The following is a 24,401-nucleotide window of genomic DNA, read 5'->3' on the forward strand; positions in this document are numbered from 1 at the left end:
GTACTTTGTTGAAAACAGATGTATTCAGAAAGACCAAGTTTTTTAATCTTGGGTATTCCAGAAAACCAGAATCAAGTCAGAATTATCTACGCCATAGTATTGCTGATTTTTATGTATGATTTGAAAGCTGGAAAATGGAAAAAGCTAATAGGAAGAGAATCAACTCATATGAAATGTATTGTTCAAGGAGAGTTCTACAAATACCATGGACAAATAAATAAAAAGTCAAACAAATGGGTCCTAACTCAAATCAAACCACAGTTCTCCCCTACAAGCCAAGAAGAGTAAACTGAGACTGTCATACTTTGATCATGACAAGATGGGAGTCACTAGAAAAGAAAATTATGTGATGTTTGATCAGTTGATTGTAATAACTCACTCTATCTATCAATCTACCTACTACCTACCTACCTATAGTGCGCCCTTGGCTTACGCGGGGATCCGTTCCACCACCACCACCCCCGCATAAGCCAAATATCGCATATGCTCAAGCCCCATTCAAGTGAATGGGGCTTGTGCATGTGGTGGCGTGGCAGCACAGGTGCGCGCCCCATTCATTCAAATAAGACGCACTGTCCCTTGCTCTCTGTGTGCTCTCATGCAGCTCTATGCATAAGCTCAAAGCTGCATATAGCGTGCCCACGTATAACACGGGCGCACTGTATCTGCTTTTCAGTCAAAGGCAGTAGGGAAAAAAGGAAGACTCCATTGCAGATGGATAGAACCAACCAACAAAGCCACAGACCCAAATCTGCATGATCTGAATAGGGCTGTTGAGGACAGAGTGACTTGGAGATCTCTCATTCATAGGGTCACCATAAGCCGAAGCTGACTTGAGGACAGTTAGCAGCAGCAGCAACAACAACAAAGAAAAGGGGAAGAACACATTACAGATTTATAGGCACAATTAAGGAAGACAGGGTTCTGAGTTTACATGACTTGAGAAGGGCAAATGATGCGGGGGGGGGGGGGGTCTTGGAGATCTCTTGTCCCTAGGGTCACCATATACTGAAAATGACTTGATGGCAAATAACAAAAACATGATTCATATCATGTTTGACAGTGGTATTTCTCAATTTTAAAAAATGCTATTACTGGAAGGGGAGGACACTTGGGCACATTAACTACTTGGGACTTGGTGTGGAAACAAATTTCCAATTAAATTCCACCTATTCCAACAAGAACTTAGTAGGATATATTTAGATAAAATTGCAAATATTGCCTAGGTGTTGCTACTAGCAACCTAAACTGGAACAAAATGCAAGGCTGAGAGAGGGGTAAAGTGATGCTTTTTCCCCCTGGGTTGCTTACATCAGAATTGCTTTGACAGGCACTACTGCTGAAAGCAGACATGAATAAGCCACAGGTAGTTATCAACAGCATAGCCAAAAGCAAAATTCATATTGCCTTAACACTGGTATGTTGCTCACAAAGGCTATTACAGGTAACTATTACAGGTAACCTATAATTGGATCTATATTTTTTTCCAACGAGAGTTATTTCAAAAACACACAAAGTCCACAATCATCAGCATCATGACATTGCCAAGAGGAACACGCATTAAAAACATGCTGTCGTTGCTGAGGAACAGATGAATGCTGGAAAGAGAGTATAAAAACAGACAAAACATGAAATGTGACAGTATTGAAAGGCATCATGGGGAAATATGAGAAAGAGGTGGCCTTGGGACCCAGTCTGCAGCAGTGTTCTGAAACTAGAAACATCAAAGGCAAATACACATCCCAAACAGAACCAGCAGATCCTCATCTGCCAGCTAAGAGGAAAAGAATAGTTTGTATGTGAAAAAGATGATAGAAACTGATTTTAGTGGGAGTCTATGTCTGAGTGTGGAGATTATACCCTAACCCAACAACCTCCAATCACTTATTGGGATTCTATAGTCTAGAAAGAGGCAACTGCAGAGGGGGGCAGGGGCTATCACCCCCATGCTTAAATGGTGGACTGCACTGGTATATTTTGGGCATGGCAGATGTGGTGCAATAGCACTTCTGGCTGCCATTTTAGTTGGCTTTCAGCTATTCCCCTCTTTCTTCATGGTTTTTTTTTTGGGGGGGGGGGTTGAAGGCTCTGGGGGTTTGAGTGAAGCAAATCACCATATTTGCAGGCAGCTTTGAAAGCTCTTGGCCATTTTTGGGGCCAACAACAACTTTTAAAAAGGCTGAAAATCTGGCTAAAAAAAAATTAAATTCCTTTCTGTGGTCTAAGGGTTTAGGTGGGCTATTGGTAGATAGAGAGAAGAAAACTGTTACATTCATGGGCAGTTTGGAGGGGCTTTTGTTTTCAAGTAAAAACTGCCTTCCCCCATGAATTTAGGGAGGGGAGGAGTCTATGGATTGTGGAACGATTCAAGAGCTGCATTTAAGGGTCCCAAGGGCCAGTTTGCCCACCCTCGACACAGCCTTTTCGCCAGAACAGATGAATCTATCCTGCACACGTATATTTAAATAAGTGGAAACCTCTGTAGAAGTCAGTGGTGTGAATCCTGAGCAGCCCTTTTTCAGAAGCTCCTGTTTGGGTCAGATTTTTTTTACCAATTTCTCCTTCCCTCCACAGCTCCAGCGTTGTCTCCCATTCCGTTCTGGAATGCCTGCCTCCCCAACCATGTCCAGCAGATTTTCTGGGGGGCACAGGAGAGTGTAGTAATAAGAAGTTGTCAGTAAAATACACCTACCTCCCTTACATTAGTGGAAGTTTCTTGCAAAAGAGCACCATTAAAACTCAGAATCTAAGCCTGCATCCTCATCTCCTCTTTGCCATGATAAAATATGTTAATTATGACAATGATGACTGAATTATCATGAGGTTGGAAGGCCCTCACTGGCAGTAAATACTATTTAAAAATTAAGACCAGCACTTTGAACTGGGTCTGGAAATCATGCTTATAACCAATGCAGCTGCTGGAAAAATCAGAGATGTGTTTAGACCTTCCAGCTCATCCATCATCTGGGCAGCTGGATTTTGGTTCAGCCAGATTTTCTAGACCATGTTCAGAGGCAGCTCAACATAAAGTACATTAAAGCTGTACTGTTTGGAGGTAACCAATGCATGGATTACAAAGGTTAGGTCCAGTTCCCTCAAAGAGGAGATAACCCAGATCTGTACAAAGCACTAACTGTACATCTTCAGACTGTGAGGTGTCCTGGATCATCTCCAAGTTGCACACTGACCCTTCAAGGTAAATGAAGGGTTTTATCACCCACAGCTGATTTCACAACAACATCCAGATCAGGCAACCCACAAAAACTCAATTTTTCCTTTGCCTTGATATTCCTCATCCATCCTTCTACCACATTCATCTGGACTAGAGAAGCAGAACCGAATTCACTACCACAGTTGTAGCATTGAAACATAATTCTCTGGTTTTATACTGATGTGGGAGAACATCAGGGACAAGACAGATAACTCAAAGAAGCCCAATATCCAAAGACCATAGGATGGATCAAAACTCTTCCAACACTACTTTATGAAACCCACTATTCAGAAAGGACTGGAACCCCTATAAGTGTAACCCTAAGCCTAGCTGAGGCAGTCAGGATAGAAGAATACTATGGTGGGAAGTCTTCCAACATTAGTAAAAGATGCAGTAGAATAAAGATTACACAATAGATTTTTATCTTTCTTTTTAAGGACAAAGATTCCACAATGTTTTTAAAACAGTACAGTATAGTCAACTGACTCAAATTGCCCTAACTGTTACAATGCACTTCCTATGTTTACCCTAAGGTAAGGGATGAGTAGACCTGGAAAACTTGTTTTTCTCTCTGCTATGTTTGTGAAAGATATACCAGTTGAGGAAGTTTCCTTTGCTACTCCATTCGTTTTAATTAATTTTGGGAATTTTGAAAGGCAGAGCTTGAGTGCTGCAAGTGGCCAGAGAATGATGAAAAGGTTGCCTGAAGCCCTTGCATAAAATGTAATGGAATTGCCCCTTTGTACTTAATTTCACTTTCCTGTCAAGCTGAGTTTGAAATGATGTCACCATCTCTGATCAGCGTGCATAAATCTTGCCCATGCTAACTGTAGATGACAGGGACTGGCTATAGTCCAATGTAGGTTGGACTCACATTCCCTAGGTGAGTGTGTTTTCTCTCTATTGAAAAAGATAACACTTTTGGTTGGAAACAGAGGATTGTTCTAGGATGTGCTGCCTGAGACAATGGCTACAACTCAACATCACCTCAGCAAGGCATAAATATCTGCATGTGGAGATATACTACATCAGCACAACGGTACTCCAATACAGAATATTATGCAACATGTGTTGGTAACCAGCTACTGTTGTGCAACATTTAATAAGCAACACACAGAACTTTATCGCACCACATTCTCCAGGCAGGGATGGGAACAGAATGGAAGGAGCCAGGAACAAGTGGGGGATGAGTGGGGGACGAATTTTACCACACACTGAAGTCCCTCACTCATTCCGTTCTGTTCCCCATCTGTTCTAGAGGGGGCAATTTTTGAGAATTGTTCAGAATAGTTCTCAAAAATCATCCCCTCTGGGGACGGATTGGGAGCGGAAGAGAGGGGAACGGAACGAGTGAGGGCCTTCCTTGTGTGCGGTAAAATGCATCCCCCACTCGTTTCGTTCCCTGCCAGGCTCCTTTTGTCCTGTTCTCGTCCCTGCCTGGAGCCCTGTGCAATAAAGTTCACAATTAACATTATGCAATTTGCAGCCACAATGTGCAATGCACAGCTGCAGTGTGCAACTGTGATGTGCAGTGCACAACCACAATATGCAGTGGGTACTATGTGTGCACCTCTACATTTGCTGCAGTCAACCGAATATTTCTGTTTAACTATAGTGAGCAATTGGCCCCACAAACATAGCATGAGATACGAAAGTGAATGTCACTAACGGGATGGCAGCCAATATGTGTGTCAGCCATCATTGGATATTGGTGATCTAATCTCTGCAAGACAGAACTGATCACTCATCTGACCTGACAATATAGATGAGTGCAAAACCTGCATTATCTTTCTGAACCTATTGTTTTTCTTTTTTTCCTAAATAAATACATACTGATTTCATAAATGTTATTACAGTGATTCATAAACACAACTTAATAGCCAAGTAAGCAAAATCTTTCAGTTCCTTTCTTCTTCAGTTGCACAAAATAAAGGTGAGCTGCACCTAAGGTGGCAACTTACAACATCCTATTGCCAACATCCTTAAGTGAATCATGATGTTTTTGTACTATCCTCTAGGTTGAGACTATGCGGTGTTAATGTCAAGTCTGTGGATCCCAAAATCCTCCCTTATATCCAAAATATTTGAAAGAAATGGCATTTTCATTCAAAACACAGCCAAATCAGAGGTTGCTGTATTGAGACTTAAAATGTCTAGCAGCATGGTCAAGTTTCCTGGTTGGGACTGCAGACTTTCTAAATGAATATAAGTTGTTGTTGTGTGCCTCCATGACATTTTTGACATGGTGACCCTAAGTTGAACCTGTCATAGGGTTTTCTTGGCAAGTTTCTTCAGAGGGACTTTGCCACTGCCAACCTCTGAGGCTGAGAGACTGTGACTTGCTCAATGTCACCCAGTAGGGTTTTTTTTTTTTTTTTTTTTTGCTCCAGTGGGGAATCAAACCCTGATCTTAATGCTCAAACCACTACACCATGTTGAATATATTACTTTTACATAATATAATTCTCTATCTGGGATTCATTTCACCACAAGAGGCATCAGGGTTCTCAGTTCCCTCTGATGAGGATTACAGATAGCCTTTAATGTTTTCCTCTTGAGATGTTATTCATATTACTGTGGTTAGCACAAATTACTGATGTGAAACAACATCCACCAGCATTTCTTACATCAAGAAGGAATTCTACATCTAGAAGCTTGCCCTAACAGTATTCCAACTATACACAAATCCGTTCAGGACAATGAGAGAAGCAAAAACTATTTTTGGTGTGTGTGTGTGTTTCATTTTGCAGAAAACAACTGAACCAAGATATGTTTCACTTGCAAACCACACTTAGATATGGTAAATTTATTCAGGTATACTAATCATCACACTTACAGTATTACGTTCTGCCTCACATTTAGTTTGGTAGTTATATATTAGCTCATTTAATAGTGTACTTTAAGCCAACTCTCCAGGGAGGAGGAGTTGTCAGTGGCTTCCAGGTCAGTGGGCAGTGAATCTATGTAGTCTGACCTTTTGAGGAAAGGGTTCAGTTCCCTGGATAACTCCTGTTCCATCTGAACTATGACCTGGAATGGATGAATAGTCCCACTGACATGGAATCCATCACCCACCAGCACCCAGCGATTAAATAGAAATTGAAGCTCTGGTCATCACATATGCTGATATATACAGGACCACTGATGTGTTTCACATAGGGTTTCTAGTTTTAAAGGAATAGCTGGAAGCTAGACAGAAGAGAGCAAGAGGCTCATGGTTTCTGGTGATACAAGTTGGTGGTTTCACATGAATGCTATTGTACAAGTGTAGGCCCATGAGACACCCCCCTTATTTGAATCCCTTTGTGTTTCACCCATAAATATTACTAAACATTAGGTCTACAGGCTGCAATTCATTGGTAGAGGAAGCCTATGGCAGGATGACTGGGTCCAAGCAGGCACTGAAAGCAGGGACTGGATATATCCATCTCAGGATGTAACCAGAATTAAAGCAATTTGACACCCCTTTAACTGCCATGGCACTACCCTACAGAATCTTGGGATCTATAGCTTGGTGAGGCACCAAACTGCTCTGAAACTACATATCCCAGGATTCTACTGGATGGAGCCATGACAGCTAAAGTATTGGCAAACTGTTTTAATTCTAAAGTGTGGATACATTCCCAGACTCTGGCTTAAAGCAAAGGCAATGACACAAAGTTTTACAATGCTATACACTTTGTGAGTGAAATGGAGTATGATTCCATGATTCTAAGTGCCAGATGGCCAGCAAATTTACTGGCATCTGTAGCTATTATCAAACTCATCCACCATGGAGGTGGAAGGAGGGAGGGAGAACCTGTCCTCTCTGCCTACTCAACACATTCAGTGAAAAATGATGGCAAAGAAATCAGACCAAGGAAGTAAGAAATGATACAATCAGCACTGCTCATGCACAAAGTCGTTAAGCTGTATTCTGGACCCAGTACTTCCTGGAGAGTCTGTGATGGCTCTGTAATTGCAGCGCTTGACAGAACCATTTGCCAGGTTGTGTAATGAGGGGTTTTCTGAGCTCTGGAGGATGTATTGGTGATAACAGCTCATAAAGACTAGGGGGAGCTTTCAAATTTTAGCATTCCTTATTTGGGATGAAGCAGAATTGAGCAGTTCCATGACAAACTGTAAGGACAGAAACAGAGACTGATTAGCATTCCTTAATTATGTTCCCTCCCAATAAATAGCACGCAAAATGTATCATGTTCAAGGTTACTCAACCTGGATAATATTTTGTCAAAATCAGTCAGAGCTTTAAATCATACTTCATTTTCAAAACACCATGGCAAATGCCCTGAACTCCCTACTCTGTTGCCGTATAATACTTTGATGGCTTTATACCATGTAAGCATGGAAGCCAATAAAATAATTGATTATCATTTGGATGACAGTAGGAACGACTGCAAAAAAGATTTTATGACTGACAATTTGTGAGTAACTGAAGTCAAGACTGACATCTTTGCCTAAATACCTGGATTCCAATTACTTTAAGTTTTAAGCTGTGCATATACAAACAGCATTATGCCACATTCCTTTTTGGCTGCATCTCAGATCTGAATGTGTCTGAACAAGAAGGGAGTAAGTGTGTATTATGTAAAAGAAACACACATAATAATATAGAAAATGATATTCCTGAATATAGCATAGTTGGTCCTCCGTTTTCGCAGGGGATCCGTTCTGGACCCACTCCCACCCCCATGAAAACGGAGGCTCATGGTAATTCAAGTGCACGCCATTGCTAATAGCGGTGTATATTCAAGAGCATGGATCTGAGATCCTGCATTAGGAGGGGAGATTGTACATCTATTTTAACCTGATACTTTAATAAAAAACAAGCTTCTTATCTAAAATTAGGGTTGCCAGGCCAGGATCCTCCCTCTCTGGAAGTCCATCCATCTAGCATGTGGTCTCTCTCTCTTCTACCTTTTCTAGCATTCTTGTTTTTTCTCATGATTCATGATGCGGCCAAAATATGACAATCTCAATTTAGTCATCCTGGCTTCCAGGGAGGATTCAAGCTTGATATGCTCAAGAACCAATTCGTTTGTCTTCTTGGCCATCCATGGTATCCTCAGCATTCTTCTCCAGTATCAGCCTCAAATGTTTGGAAGAACACCTATTTTGGACTAACAGCTCTCAGAACTCCTCAAAGAGCATCATTAGGTCATGTTAGCTAAAGTATTCTGGGAGTTTTCCAAATTCTAATTTTTGCCAACAGTAGCATACTCTTATGGTTCCCTGAGTGCAGAAACATAAAGGCAGACTTTTAACAAAGTCATAGGAAAAGCAGAGGCTGAAGAAAAAAAGTCATCCCTGAATGCTTTTTGCAAGAAGTTTTCAAATTCTTCTTTGTGGTGCAGGAACCTATCACTATTCTTTCTGTGTTATTTATGCCTCTAGTACCAATTTTCTGTTATAGAAGTAATGCCCAGGAACCTGCTTTGTTAAAAGCAGCTCATGAGGCACTCATCCTTTTCCTCGCTGTCTTGCTGTTCACACATGCTTCATAAGGAATCTGGATGAAGCTGTTGCTTACGTTGCTTGTTTTAGCAGCATACACAATTACAGTAGGATCAGCTAGAGTAAAACCTCATTCTTTCCTAACTCAAGCTTTACTATATTGTTTACTGTTGCTGCATCAGCCTGACACTAAAGGCCTGTGTTTCTCCAGCCTTCCTTCACCATCCTAATGCCAATGCTGCTAAAAAAACAAACTTCCAGCTAGACAGAGAATGAAGAGAAAGGGAAAACCTTCATAAAAAGACATAAAAAGGAGCTTTTTTGTCAGAGACTTTGCTAACTGAGGTATACATGTTGACTATTTCTCTCTCTCTCTCTCTTGCCCTGTAGAGACAACAGACTTGAGCTGCAATGTTCAGCAAAATTATCTGCCATACTTTGTGCACAGTCTGTAATGCCTCAGGACTGCAGATTTGGACTACTATATGGGATCCTCTCACATGTAAAGAATTCCCAGCACTCAGACAAATGTCACACCAAAATAAAAACAATATTTATAGTCTAGCCTAGTCATCTTCTGGATGAGCAACTTTTCAATATGCATGTTGACTATTTTTCAATAGGAGATCATTAAAAATGTGATCCTGCTTCTGAGCTGAAATTGAAACTGAAACCCAATTAGAAAACCAGTATGTGATGGTCACAATAGTATGCAGTACTGATTTTTAAATTTCTACTAATTTTGTTGATGGTCATGCCATTATTTGATTTTTGTCTTGATTATTCAGTTTCTACTAGAAAGTTGTGAACTCACAGAGCTGTAACAGAGAACTGTGTTTCTATGCAAAACAAGGAAGAGTGTGGGAATCCCTCCTCACTTGGTCTCTACACTGAGTATAGAGTAAAGGCACAACACTCTCACTCTATGCACTTGCCTACCTGCAATTCCAGACTACCAAAGGCTTTGGCAGGGCATATGCAACCCATGGGCCTTTCCATCTTTGACTGCAGATCACCCCTACAATATTTTTGCCCACTGCTATGCTGGATAGTATCAGAAATCATATCAAAGCCACAAACCACAAGCCAAATATATTTGATAGCATGTCTGGGTAGATTTTTTATATTACTTCTTGAAGCTAATCCTGCCACTGCTATTGCCTAGTAACAATTCAATGGTCCCCAGAGTATGACACATCCTTTCCTACGCAGGTATAGGAGATACAAGCTGTTCCATGACCCACTATAGAGGATTTCTCAATTGGAGAACTAAACATAATGCCCTCTATCAAACAGTACTGTATAATATGTGAAGACACACGACTCACTGTTATCCCCCCACCTCCATACTACTGACCTTTACTTTCTCTACTGTGTTTCAGTTTTCTATGCCCACTCATTTCCCTTTCCGTTACATGATTTACGGCCTTTAGAGTCTTTGATAAGACTTCAGGCAGGAGTCTTCTGCCTTTGCTGTGCTTTGGTTTATTGTTTTCTTACAGACTTAAATCAATAATCAAATACTTCAACAGCATTAAACCGGATTAACCAAACCTTTTCAAATCAATGAAAGAAAAAATAAGCCAACTTGAAATGTATCATTTTAAAAAGTTACAACCATAGTTTGTCATCTGTGGGGTTCTTCTTCTCAACCTGTAAAATGCCTGGCTACAATAACAGTGGGCCTCTCCAACAACCAGAGAGTAATGCTTGCAGCTTGTGGTGGGGCAAAACAGGGTGGCCACCATCTTTGTTGAAGACACCAGCTTTCCCACTTTCCCATGAACTCACGTGTATTTTGCAGGCTCTGAGAAAGCCAGGAAAGCCAGCCAAGTGGGTTTGATGAGGAAGGCTGGTGGGCAGAACCGGAGGAACCAAGCAGAGGCTTTACTCTATTCTGCCACCTGGCTATTCAGATTCAGGGCTCCCTTTCAGTGCATCTACACTGTAGAAATAATACAGTTTGGCACCAGTTTAACTGCCATGGCTACATTTTATAGAATTTCTGGGATTTGTAGTTTTGTGAGGCACCAGCACTCTTTGACAGATGAGGCTTTTAAAAACCCTGTAAATCTACAAATTCCAGGATTCCACAGGATGGAACTACAGCACATTTAAAGTGGTTTCAAACCGCATCATTACCACAGTGTAGATACACCCTTCACGAGATTCATACCACCCTCCGTCTCTTTCTTTTCTGTATACAGTAAGGCAAATGTGTTGTTGCCATGAATATGTATTTTATTTTTCTTCACAATTTGAGTCAGAGGTAGCATGTGGCCCCAATCCAATGCAGGAATATGTGACACTGTATGACCTTGAGGATGTGGGTAAACATGCCTGTCTTGGGGCAGATGGCTTAACTCCATCTTGGGTGGCAGAGAATCCATACACTGGCTTCTACCACATTTGAATATACCCAGCAGGCAAGCTGAGTGAGTTGGATTTCATTGACCAGCAGGTGGGTTGACCAATGAATGGGTTGCCATTGGCTGACTGGTGGAGGGAAACATTGACTGCCTGATCCAGACCCATGGATAGTATAACTATCCAGCTGTACTAATAAAGCTATGGCCTTTTCATGACAGCATTTGTAGTCTGTGCATATTATTGCTATATGAAGCCTTACTCATGGCTGAATCTGTGACATTAATTAACACTGGCAGGTCTGGAAGGAAAATTCCCTAATTTTTCAAAACCCTTTTCCTTCTAAACTATGCCTTCAATACACGTGGCCCTTGTTCCACATTTTAAGAAGTTTCTTTCAGACAACAATTAGCAGAACAGAAGCAGATCAATGACATGGACATGGATAACTATGACAGGTTCCACAATGACAACAGCTGTGTATGTGGTCTACTCTAATTCTTCCATCCATCAATAACTAGTAGCTAGTGGTCTCTTTAGCAGCATACCACCATTATTACTAATTCCAAGAAGTATATCTTTGGTAAGAAGGAAGATTTCTGTTCTGGTCCAATTTGAGCATATGGGGAAGTGTGGCAGAATCCTGAACTCCACCACCAAGCTACCAACTACCATATCTTCAATCAAGATGTCCAACATAGCTTTCTGTGGACTGCATTCCATATACTACAAATCAACAGTAATTGCTAGAAAGTGATAAACATGACCTATGGTACAGACGTCTTGCAAAGTCTCTAAATACAGTATTTCAGTTCTATGTAGCACATTTATTTGGATTGAGTGGTAAACACATCCAGACTTCACTTCATACCATTTCACCATTTATAAGTTTGTTGATATTTACAAGAAGACAATATAGATCTCCTACCTTAACTGATATGGTGGGATCTTGGTACCAGCCTCAGAAGATTCTAAAGTTTCTGTATAAAAAAGAGGAGAATTATTGTAGAAGGGAGACAGAACAGGTGTATTTCACAGCTGAATGACTGGTCTCCAAAAATTCCCTGACATCATATTAGGGATGATGATAATAATAATAATAATAATAATAATAGATACTTGAGCTAAACCAAACATTAATCTTACCTATAACCGTCTATTGAAATCAATAGGTTTTATATTAGCAAGACCCATTCATTTTAATTGGTTTATTCAAGATAGAACTCACCTTCTTTCCCCCTCCTAAATGTACTCTTTCATATGTGCAGTTACCACCCCCAAAATTCAACAAGAAAATAACAGCAAAGAGAACTTTATGCTCCAGTTCAAAACTCACTTAAGTCCCCATTGGGAGCCCTAACACACAAGTCGTTTCTAGCATTAAAATAGCATTTTTTCAAAAGCGCTATGCAATCAGCACTACTCTTCCCATTATCGTTCTTGTGCAGACAGCTCATCCTCTCTGCATATCTGGAAATCCTGACAGTAAACCGGGTATTTCCATCAGTGTGGACACAGCCTAGGAAAGAATTTCTTTTCCTCTTTGATGATCTCCTACCTACTTGCCTAGTGTTATTTTTTTCCTTATTTTTTTTTAAAACCATGGTATCCATTCTCTGTACTAATTACAGTTGGTGTTCCATATCCCTGGATTCTGCATCCCTGGATTCAACCATCCATGATTTGAAAATATTCGAAAACAAAAATCTAAAAAGCAAACTTTAATTTTGCCGTTTTATGTCAGGGACATCACTGTACAGAACAGGATTTGACTATCCATAGATTTTGGTATACACAGCGGGACCTAGAACCAAATGCCAAGGACCCACTGTACTGTCTTGTTACTTTAAAGTAAGAAATCCAAGTTCTGAAGAAATATGGAAAGACACTTGACCAGGCCATGATATGGTCACTTTTAATCTCTCATTGTTTCCACCAGGCTAAGAATATGTTCTATAGTTTTCTAATGAGAATAGTTTTAAACATGATTAACACAGGCCAGATTATGTCTTTCATTCACAGACCTTCAGTCTGCTAAAATTAGTTCATTTTCTGTAAAATCCTGAACATAAAAAAGTGGGAAACATGGGCATAGCAATAGCAACAGCAATAGCAAGTACATATCATTCTTGTCTCTACATAGAATTTAAAAATGTGTGCTGCTTCAGTAAATGTTAGTGTGAAGAGATACTCAGACATGGGCAAATGGATTGACCTTACAGGGAGACAGAGTGGTCTAGTGGTTTGAGTGCTGGCTTAGGACCCTCAGAGATCAGCCAAGGAAACCTATTGGGTGAGCTTGAGCAAGTCACACTCTCTCAACCTTGCATGTGTGTGTGTGTGTGCAGTGTGCATTTAAGTCTTTTCTGATTTATGGTGATCCTAAAGTGAACCTATCATGGAGTTTTCTGAGCACTTGAAGGCACACAAGGACAACACAGATTTGCCATTGCCTTCCCATGAGGCTGAGAGTGTGTGACTTGTCCAAGATCACTCTGTGGGTCTCATGGTGAGCTGGGAATTGAATCCTGGTCTCCAGAGTCATTGTCCAGACTTGTAGCTCAAACCACTATGCCACCTAGTTGGAAGGAAATGGCAAACTTTATCTGAATACATCTTCCATTGAAAAAACTATGGAAAGACTGCCATAATTTGGAGTCAGCCTGATGGCAAATAACAATAACAAAATTTGCCATATGATAAGGAACATGTAATAAAGGGATATTTCTAAAATATGGTAATAATATTAGAAGTCACAGTGTCTATGGCAATTCAGGCATTGAAATGGCACCAGGCTAGAGAGCTGGCAGGTACGTTTTTCTTCCTTTCATGTTCTAGCTCTCTCCTTGAGCTCTGGAATCTAGTGCTTCTTTAGCACCATCCATTGAAAGAGTTCAAAGAAATCTTTATTTTCAGAATGGCATCTCACAAGACAGAAACAACTGAGTTTGACAACCTAGTAGCATCAAAATCTTAGTTCAGTCACCCTCATTATGTCATTCCCTACACTGTACTCCCATTAAAATATGCATTACTTACACTCATTTGTGTTCACCTACACTACCCATTGTGTTCCCCGTTGGCACCTGCTCTTATGCTCTTATCTGCACAATGCAAGAGTGGAAATCCAGAGGCCAATGTTTCCTCTTTGGGTTTAGAGGATTTACAGTTTATACACTGGATGGTCTCATCCACAGGGTTGCCATGAGTCGGAATCGACTCAACCACCACACTGGATGGTGGTGGACTCTTCTGCTTTGGAGGTTTTTAAACAGAGGCTGGATGGCCATCTGTTGGGGGTGCTTTGATTCTGTGTCCCTGCATGGTGCAGGGTTAGACCGGATGACCCTTTGGTGTCTTCCAATGTCTATAGTTCTAGGGCTGGATCTGCACTGCAGAAATAATCTGGTTTGGCACGACCTGAACTGGGAATTGTAGTTGTTGTGGCACCAGAACTCCCATCTCATCCTGAAAAGGAACAGCCGCTTGGGCAAACCTTTCTGCTCCTTTGGCCTGCAGGCAGCAGCTCAGGCTGAAGGCCAAGAGGCAGAGAGCCAAAGATGGAGGCATTACAGCCTCCTGGTCATCCATAAGGGAGACCAAAACAAAACACCACAACACAACACAGTGCAGCACAACACAACCCAGCACAGGACCAAGACACCAACCAATGGCCTGATGTTTTAAAATATCATGGCAATAATATTACCAAGTTGAAGTCCCAGCAAGTCCCTCATGATCTGGCCAGGCCTTTTGGTGGCAATGGGAAGGCCTTAGAAAAAAGGACATTCAAGCCAAAATGGAGGACATTGCCAAACAAAGACTGAAAACACTCCTAGAAATATAAATCCCTGCTTCTTAGCCCTGCTGAGAATGGAGGACCTTCAAGAAAAAAGTGGGGCAGCACCGAAGAAAAGCTCAAGGAACTCCTGGAAATGTCAATTCCCGTTTCTTAGCTGGGCTCCAAAGGGAGGACATGATGGAATTCCTCCCGGACAGAAGGCTGAAATGGAGGACAGGGAAAAGGGGGAATCTCTGGTCATCGTGAGCTAAAAACACTAATATAAATATAAATTCCAGCTGCTCAAAAGGGAGGACCTTCCCTGAGAAATACTGTAGAAGACATTCCCAAAGAAAAGCTTTCAAAACCCTCCTAGAAATTAAAGGCATACTTCTTAGCCAAGCACAAAAAATGGAGGACCTTTGGAGGGGGGGGGGGTTCTCTGGGTCTGAAAGCTGAGATGGAGGACGTGTCCGGGAAAAGGAGGATCAGTGGTCACCCTGAGCGAAGAAACCCTAAGAGAAATGGAAATCCGAGCTGCTTCGCTCTGCTCCAAAGGAGGACTGGAGGACATGGCCAAAGAAAAGCTTAAAAATAACAAAACCCTTAGAAATATGTACAGCCATTGCATGCTTCTTAAAAATGGAGGAGCTTTGGGGGATTCCTCTTGGGCAGAAGGCTGAAATGGAGGACAGGTGCTGGGACAGGGTCAGGGATCTGGCTTAGCCTGGGGGGGATGGAAAGGCCCCAGACCCTGGGCCAGAAGAACTCCTTCCTTCCTTCCCTCTTTCTATTCCTCCTTCCCTCCTCCCTCCCTTCTGTCCGTCCTTCCTTCCTTCCTTCCTTCCTTCCTTCCTTCCTTCCTTCCCTCCTTCCTCCCTTCCCTCCTTCTTTCCTTCCTTACCGTTGGCGGAGGCGCAGCTCTCCTTGATGGCCTTGTACCTGTTCCCGGAGGCCTCCTTCTGCAGCTTCTTGAGAAGCCCTTCCATCTTGCTTGCCTCCCAGGAGGAGAAGGAAGAGGAGCAAGGGAAGCTGCTGCTGCTGCTGCCCAGGGAGGGAGGGATGGAGGGAGGGGGCTGGTGGCGATGGGGGGGGGGGGAAGGACTCAAGTGCTGGCCAGCTCCCCGTCCACGTCACGGGCTGCCTGCCTGCCTGAGCCTGAGCCACAGCTCCCCCCGCCGGACGGAGGCGACCAGCCTTGGCACACTCTGGCCACTAGAGAAGCCCAGGGGGCATCTGCCCTGGAGGAGTCAGGCTCTTTTGCCCCCAGCCCTTTCACCACCGAGGCTCCATGCTACTCAGTCCCTGCGGAAGAAGGCTGACAGGGAGAGAGCATCATCCTCTCACCTGAGCTGCCGGAGAAGAGGGTGGAGGAGGATCTCATGGATGAGGGGCAAACAAATGGGACACATCCCCCCCCCCCCCAAGAACAGATCAAGCTCAGACTCTCCTTGGAAGCCAGGATGGAGATGACGTCGAGGCTGCCCAGGGGACCAAGGGTTGGTGCCACCCGGTACGGTCCCTCATGGTGTCACCCGCCCCATTGACCTCCTCAATCCTGAGCTCTTTTGCACCAATGTGACACATAAATTACAATCCCCATTTACCACTGAATACAACTCTAACAGTGGTGACATAAACAACTAGGAAATTATTCCTTCAAATTACAATATCACCCGCAAAACCTCAATATATTTACATACACATCGTGAAGATTTGGTTAAGATGACATGCTTGCATCCTTCCTTGGTCACTAGAATGAGGACCCAGCTTGTTGGGGCAATGAGCTTACACTTGGTAAGTGATATAGAAATGCACTATGCTACTGCTATTTTTTTTTTTTGGGGGGGGGGGGAGAATTAAGATTTTTTTAAAAAATGATTTTTAAAAAATTAAATTTAAAAATTTGAAAATTGAAAATTTTACTTTTAAAATTTGGGGGGGGGCTCCTTTCTTCTCCCACTGAGCGTCACCTCACTCCCACCATCTCTTAAAGCATTTCAAAGAGATACAGGCAAATGCCATAATGTTTCTGGCCAAACGCAGGCGTTTGAGCAGCAGTGGTGTCACTCCCCTTTAGGCTGTCACCTGGTGCAGTCCACACCCCCCTAGTGACACCACTGTCTTTGACCACTCCTACCATCCCCTTTGCACCCCCATGGCTCCATCCTACACAGTCCTGCTGAAGATTGCTGACAGGAAGAGAGCATCCTCTCATCTGAGCTGGGATGCTGGAGAAGAGGGTTGAGGAACCCATGGATGGTCAAGAAGACAAACAAATGGGACCCACCCAGAACAGATCAAGCTCAGACTGTCATTGGAAGCCAGAATCATGAAGTCAAGGTTGTCCGGTGGGACCAGGGGTCTTCCTTTCTCAGGATATGGTCTACATTTCAGCCTTCTGTCCAGGAGGAATCCCAGAATACCGTCCATTTGGCTTGTTTGGAGCTTCTAGCAGGACAGAAATTTCTATGGACTTTATCACACAGGGACAATTGGAAGTACAAACCGGGATTATCCCATGAAAATCGTGCATCCGCTATGAAGTTGTTTCACATGGCATCGCAATTAAGGCGCCATTATCCCGGGAATATCCCATAAAAATTGCTCAATTGCGATAAAGTTTTCCATACGACATTGCGCTGAAAGGCAATTAGAGTGCCATTAACCTGTGAATAACCAGGCAATAAACAGCAACAAATCATTTCTGGGTTATTCCTGGGATAATGACTCTTGTGAGTGAAAATGTTAATTGCATTTTAATCGCAATTGTGTGATTTTCATGGGATGATCCCTGTTTAAGCTTCCAGTTTCCCCCCATGTGATAGCAGGAATTGATATTTCTATGGACAGGGGAAAATTAGGGAAAAGAAGGGGTTTAAACAGACATTAGCCTGTGAAAAATCACACAATTGTGGTGAAGATTTTCACATGATGTCACAATTAAAGAAGACTTATCTCGGCAGTAAACAGGTAATAACCAACAACAAATCATTCACAGGATTTCCCCATGAATTATTTGTTGCTGGTTATTACCTGTTTATTGCCCAGATAAGTCCTTTTTATTTGCAATGTGTGTGAAAATCTTCACTGCAATCGTGTGATTTTCACAAGCTAATGTCCATTTAAACTCCTGATCCCCCCCCCCCCACACACACAATTTCCCACCATGTAATAAAGTCTATGAGTGTTTTTGGCTGTTATTGTGTCATGTCCTCCTTTTTTTAAAGGTCTTTTTCTTGAATTTAAAAACATTTTGTTATTGTTGCTATATCTTTACCTATCTCATATTCTCAAGTCAGATTTCACTCACTGACACATACACTTTCCTCACAGGCCAAATATTTCTACAATTCCACCTAACCTGGGAAAGGGTTGAAAACCCCACCCTGTCTCTATGTACTGGCTTGATATTTTAAGATCATGAATTCATGGGTGGGTTCTATATGACCTGCCACTTAGAGAGTCAGGGTATATCCACACTGCACAATTATAGCAGTTTGATTCCATTTTAGCTAGCATGAATCCATCCTGTAGAAACCTGGGATTCATAGTATGATAGAATCCAGTTGCTAGAAAGCTCTAGTAGGCCCCCTGAACAACTTAAGTACTAGAGGTCTATGGCAGAGAAGACTAAGCCCTTCTCCAAACTTCCCCAAGGATGGAACCACAGCAGATAAATGGAATCAAAGTGCTATGATTGTGTAGTGTAGCTATACCACTAGTTTCTGCTAAAGAATAATAGCTGGGATATATTGTCTTATGGAGGAAAAGAAGACAGGGGAACTAGGCAATAGCACTTTATAGTGTGAGGAAGTAAGTAGGAAAAATGCTCTTTTAAAATACCAAATCCTACAGTTGTCCATCAAATTGCTAACTTCAAGTTTAAAACAAATAAAGGGAAGCATTACTTCAGTAACTGCCATAGGATGGGCAAGTGACCTATAGCCTTCCAGGTGGTGGAAATCCAAAGTATGTTTCTAGTTTATTGGGTTCCACAATTCACAGCCATTCTCTGTCCCAAGAAGGCACACACTCCCAACAAAGCAAACAGTTTACATAAAATGTAATTGCCTTGCTTCCTGTCAGTTTCTGTTGCTCCTAGCAAGCATAGCCAGTGTGAGGGATGAGGGAAAGTGTTATAGAAATATCTGGAAGGCCACAAATTTCTCATCCCTGCCATAGGATGTCATAATGGTCATATGCACAAAAGGTTTTATGATTGCCTTTTTATTTCTTTGGTTTCAACTGCGCTTTTCAAAGCAGAACCATCTCTATGTCATCAAACATAAAGATGTGAAGGCTGCTTCTGATCATCCAACATATTTCTCTGGGGCAGCATGTTCTTCATGCATTCCTCCTACAGCCTAGTACTTATCAAATTGTTCCCATCACTTTTTAATTCATCTCTCTCGCCCATAACTGCTAGTAATAATTGCCTAGCTTCTGGCTCTTTACTCTCATTTTCTAACTGTAAGACTTTTTGCACAGTCCAAAGGCTAAAAGAGAGGAAACAGGTACAGTGAGTGTGCTGCAGGTAAACCATGGCAGTTGGTTGTTCTGTAGATAATTGGGATTATAAGTGACAGGTCCCTGTGGTATTACTAGTTATTAGGATGGATATGTGTACAAACTCCCCCTGTAAGCACCAGTATGTTTTTGAATGCCAGATGAAGACAAAGAATGGGTATGATGCTTCTTGAGTAATCTAGCTAGCCGCTGTCTGTCAACACATTATGCTGAGATGGATAGTCTGAGGCTGCCTGACTAATATTTGCACATTAATTGAGAGGGATAAGAGCTTTCTATCCAGATGCCACAGTGTGCAGCCATTGTAATCCACGATGTTGTCCTCAAATACTATTGAGAATGTAGTAGCTACACTCTACATCTCAATGTAGTGGTTTGAGTATTGGACTAAGACTCTGGGAGAACAGGGTTCAAATTCTCACCCAGCCACAGAAACCTACTGGCTGACCCTGGGCAAGTTACACATTCTCTGTTTTAAGGGAAGGCAATGGCAAACTTTGTCTGAATAAATATTGCCAGGAAAATCCCATGACAGAATTGTCGTACATCAGCGAACTTGAAGACACATAACAAAAGCAACAACTTTACATAGAAGCATAGAATCTTAGAGTTGGAAGTAACCACAAGGGCCATCTTGTCTAACTTCCTGCCATTCAGGAATACACAGCTAAAGATCTCCTGAAAGATGCCATCCAGCGTCTGTTTAAATATCTCCAAAGACCTCCATTAGAAAATCCAACACTCTCTGAGGCAATCTATTCCACTGTCAAACCACTCTTAAAGTAAAAACAGTTATTCCAAAGTGGAAGTTTACGTGGGATCTCTTCTTGTAATTTGAATCCATTGGTTCATGTTTCACAACCTTATTGCATGAGAAAAAAAAGCCGAAATGGAGTGGGAGAGTAGCGGCTTTCTCTGTGCCTCTTCACATGATGTCATAGCACTTCTATTCTCCTTCCCAAGGGAGATGGTAGTGAAAGCATGCTTTTTGCCAAATGGATTTTTCCAGTGTGACAAAAGGCACATTTTATGATCATCTCCTTTAGGAAGAGAATGGAAGTGCTATGATGGCATGCTGTGGGATACAGAGAAAGCTGTTATTTTCCTACTCCATTTTGGCTTTCTTTCCTCAGGCAATAAGGCTCTCAGTCTCTTCTAATTGTTATAGAAGTCAGATGCAACCTTAACTGTTGTGGATTTATCCTATGTAATCCTGAGGTTTATAGACTGATCAAGGACTTGGAATCCTTTGTTAGATAGCTCTGATCCCCTCTCCTGAATTCCTAGAATTTCCTAGCAGAGAATTATAAATATATCAGAAAACTACAGATCACTGGATTCCATAGACTGAAGCCATGTCAGTTAATATGGTATCAAACCTCTGTAACTGTGCAGTACAGGTACACTTCTAGGACACAACCTTGTATGGCCCATCATTATGCATCTGTTCTGCATATGGAACTATGCTACAGATGGCCATTCACCAATCCTGGACTTTCCATAGAATTGCAGTGGGTAACTGAAGGAGTAACTGTCTATATTCCCACAGCCAGATACAAAATGATCATACCTATTGAGATCTTTAGAGGACCTTAGCCTTTCTGGCTACATGGACATAGCCTGAAACATATCAGAGCCCCACTACCCTCATCAAGCATGAAATGTCTGTGAGGAGAAAGCTGCAGTGATTATGTGGCTTTGGCTGGTGCAGAGAGAGGAAGGGAATACCAGCCTTCACATCAACAAGAAAGGCCCCATTCCTACTAGGCTATAAAGCGACGAATCTTGCTGCGAGTCTGTCTCGGAGCAAGTTCCTGAGTTGTATTCAAATCACGTCCATCGTTTCCATTACAAAAGGGAGCAAATGGACTCGGTTTTTCTTGACTCATATTCTCATTCCCATTGATATTTCTCTGTTGTATTTTGACATGGACTTTTTTGTTCCCGTTCCCATTGCCTGTCTGGAACTGTTTTTTTTTTCTTTTTAAGCTGTCAATCAAGTGCTTAGGTGATTAGATGTCACAGTGACGTCAGTTGCTTCGATGCATTTTGACATGGGTTATTTTTGTCCCCTGTTCCCATTTGCGTCTTTCAAGCCTGTTTTTCTGGTGGGGGGGGGGGTGTTTAATGGTCAGTGGATCGCTGAAGCGCCTGAGCACTTGGGTGGATATGCATCATTGTGATTGGAAGAGGGGAAGAAAAAGAGGAGGAAGAGGAGGAGGAGGAGGAGGAGGAGGAAGAAGAAGAAGAAGAAGAAGAAGAAGAAGAAGAAGAAGAAGAAGAAGAAGAAGAAGAAGGGGGGCTGACTTGGTGGCTCGAGAATTGGAAGAGACAGATTGGCCATGCAAACCCTTGGGCAAGACACACTCTCACAGCCTCTCAGGAAAAAGTAAAGACACCCCCCCCCCGGAAGAAACTATGCCAAGGGAACTCTACAGGGTTGCCATAAGTCAGAAAGGAGTTGACGGCACACAATAACAACAACAACAATAACAGAAGAAGAAGAGGAGGAGAGGAGGAGGAGGAAGAGGAGAAGGAAGAAGAGGAGGAAGAAGAGGAGGAGGAGGAAAATAGAAGAAGGGGGAAGAAGAGGGGGCTGGCTTGGTGGCTAAAGAATTGGAGGAGACAGACTGGCCATGCAAACCACTGGGAGACCTAGGGCACCTCACACTCTCTCAGCCTCTCAGGGGAAAGTAAAGGCAATCTCCCCTTTAAGAAACTTGCCAAGGAAACTCTGCAGGGTTGCTATAAGTCCAAAAGGAGTTGAAGGCACACAACAGCAGCAACAACAACAGAAGAGGAAGAGGAGGAAGGGGGAGGAGAAAGGAGGAGGAGGAGAATAGGAGAAAGAAGATAAAAAAGAAGAGGAGGAAGAGGGGAGGCAGAAGAGGAGGAGGAGGAAGAAGAAAGGAGGAAGAAGAGGAGGAGGAGGAAGAGGGGAGGAAGGAGGAGGAAGAAGAGGAGGAGGAGGAAGAAGAGGGGAGGAGGAAGAGGAGGAGGAGGAAGAGGAGGAGGAGGAAGAAGAAGAGGGGAGGAAGAAGAAGAAGAAGAAGAAGAAGAAGAGGAGGAGGAGGAGGAGGAGGAAGAAGAGGGGAGGAAGAAGAAGAAGAAGAAGAAGAAGAGGAGGAGGAGGAAGAGAAATAAGAAGGGCCCAGCCGGCCAGTAACAAACCCCAACTCCCAGGACTCGGGGCAGGGGAGCGCACACGCACCAGAAAGAGAAAGGCTGCATCCACACTCTTGGCACCTCTTTCACTCTTTTCTGGCTCTAGGCTATGGAATTCTGGGAGTTGGAGTATGTTGTCAGGCCCAGCATGGAAGAGGAGGAAGAGGAATAGGAGGAAGAATAAGAGGGGATCCAATTCAGATCCAAAGATCTTCCCGTGCGTGTGTGTGTGCCCAGTCCCACAACAAACCCCAACTCCCTGGAGTGGCAGGGGAGCATGCAGACACGTGCGCACCAGAAAGAGACTGAGGCTGCATCTACACTGGAGAAATCACCCAGTTTGGCACTGCTATTAAGCATCCTATCTCAAGGCTATGACATTCTGGGAGTTGGAGTTTGTTGTGGGTCCAACTCCCAGAATTCCTAGAGCCAGGAAAGAGTGAAAGCGGTGCCAAACCGGGTGATTTCTCCAGTGTAGATAACAGCCTAAAAGTCTCTCTGTCTCTCTCTCTCTAGGGTCCCCTTGCATCAGCCTAGCTACGGGCCCACTACACACGCGATCACTTTTCACACCACCGAGGAAAGGCTATGCGAATGGGAAAATGGCACCAGGAATGCCAGGAAAGAGAACAAAGCAAGTGACACCCCAGATCAGCCCCTTTAACATTGGCCCTTGCATCCCAAAATACCCGAATCAGACACCCAATGTTCCCATTAATTTACCCCAGATCAGACACGGTCCCTGGCAAAAGAACTGCTGGAAAAGTGGTGTCAGGATAACCCAGGTTATCCACCACTGATTTGGGTTTTCGCTAGAGAAATTGATCAAAGTAGGATCGAATGCAAATTCAAATGGGAACGATTTTCCTTAAACTAGGATCGAACACGAATTCAAATGGGAATGATGTTCCTATAATCCGATTCTTGATTCGCTTTATAGCCCAGTGGGAATGGGGCCAAAGAGACATAAGCAGGCATAAGGCTTGTGCAGCAAACAAGATGCCGGCCTTATTAAGCTAATGTGATTGCTCTCAGATTTGCATATTCCACCAGGATCCTGTGTCATAGTTCTTTCATAGTGCTATCTGCATTTCACACGTGCATCTGTAGGATGCACACACAAGTAGTCATGACACCCTAATTTATCCAAACCCTTTTGTGTTTGAATCCTTGTACAGTGGAATCCTATGCCATGCATTCTCAGAAACGAGTCTGAATTGACTCCATTGAAGCCCACTCTCCATGAAATGTGTACTGAAGCATGAGAACAAATCTAGTATGTGCCCATCTTGACATCATATTTCTTTCTGTGCTGAACTTAATGCCAATCAGTTTCACTGGATGATCAGTATCTTCTACTTAACAAGTGGGAGAAAACAGCTGAACAGATTGAATGTTAAATCTCAGAAGTGGCTGTTTTAATTGACTCTATTGGCACTCTCCACTCCTCTATTTCAACACAATGTTTGATCTCCATCTGAGCAAACTGTTCAGAAATAGTAAACTATTTTTGGTGTCTCTTTTAATTTTATTTCTTATCCTTAAATATATCTGCTCCTCCTTAACTTAACCCCTTTCTTGTAAATAACTCACTTCTATCACACATAACCTTATGTAGGAAGATGTGTGTGCACGAATGTGTATGTACCCATGTATGCATAAACGCACACATTCACACACAGATGAGTAACTTGTCTTTTGTGTTCCCTTCTCTCTAACTGGAAGATGGAAATACTGAAAAAGACAAGATGTTGCATTTCCAAAATAAATGAGCTGTAGCCCATGCTCAATAGGAGAGTCCTGAAAGTAATTTTTTAAGTTCTGCTTACTGGATGAGCAGGGTTGCCAGGTCTCCCTTATCAGAAGGGTAGTCCCGATTTGAGAATTGGAAAT

The 24,401-nt window shown here is 42.6% G+C and overlaps 2 protein-coding genes across 3 annotated transcripts in view; one reads left to right on the plus strand and one right to left on the minus strand.

Moving 5' to 3' along the window:
* ARFGEF3 (ARFGEF family member 3) overlaps positions 1–15,802 on the minus strand; it is an 89,015-nt gene extending 73,213 nt beyond the window's left edge. The window contains exons 1-2 of one of the 2 annotated variants that reach the window (XM_089530288.1): positions 15,718–15,802; positions 11,961–12,012 (exon numbers count right to left, since the gene is read on the minus strand). In XM_089530288.1, coding sequence (XP_089386414.1) covers positions 11,961–12,012; positions 15,718–15,802 — 137 coding nt within the window. The remainder of the gene's footprint in view (positions 1–11,960; positions 12,013–15,717) is intronic. The other variant, XM_089530289.1, reaches the window with a different exon arrangement.
* Positions 15,803–16,211: 409 nt separating this feature from the next.
* Positions 16,212–24,401, plus strand: part of LOC149311069 (p53 apoptosis effector related to PMP-22-like) — a 45,935-nt gene continuing 37,745 nt past the window's right edge. The window contains exon 1 of the mRNA XM_089530290.1: positions 16,212–16,610. Within this exon, the coding sequence (XP_089386416.1) occupies positions 16,539–16,610 (72 nt within the window). The 5' untranslated portion in view covers positions 16,212–16,538. The remainder of the gene's footprint in view (positions 16,611–24,401) is intronic.

The sequence above is a fragment of the Sceloporus occidentalis genome, unplaced genomic scaffold (assembly GCF_023333645.1).
Source record: "Sceloporus occidentalis isolate IW3139 unplaced genomic scaffold, rSceOcc1.0.p SCAF_6, whole genome shotgun sequence".
NCBI classification, from domain to species: domain Eukaryota; kingdom Metazoa; phylum Chordata; class Lepidosauria; order Squamata; family Phrynosomatidae; genus Sceloporus; species Sceloporus occidentalis.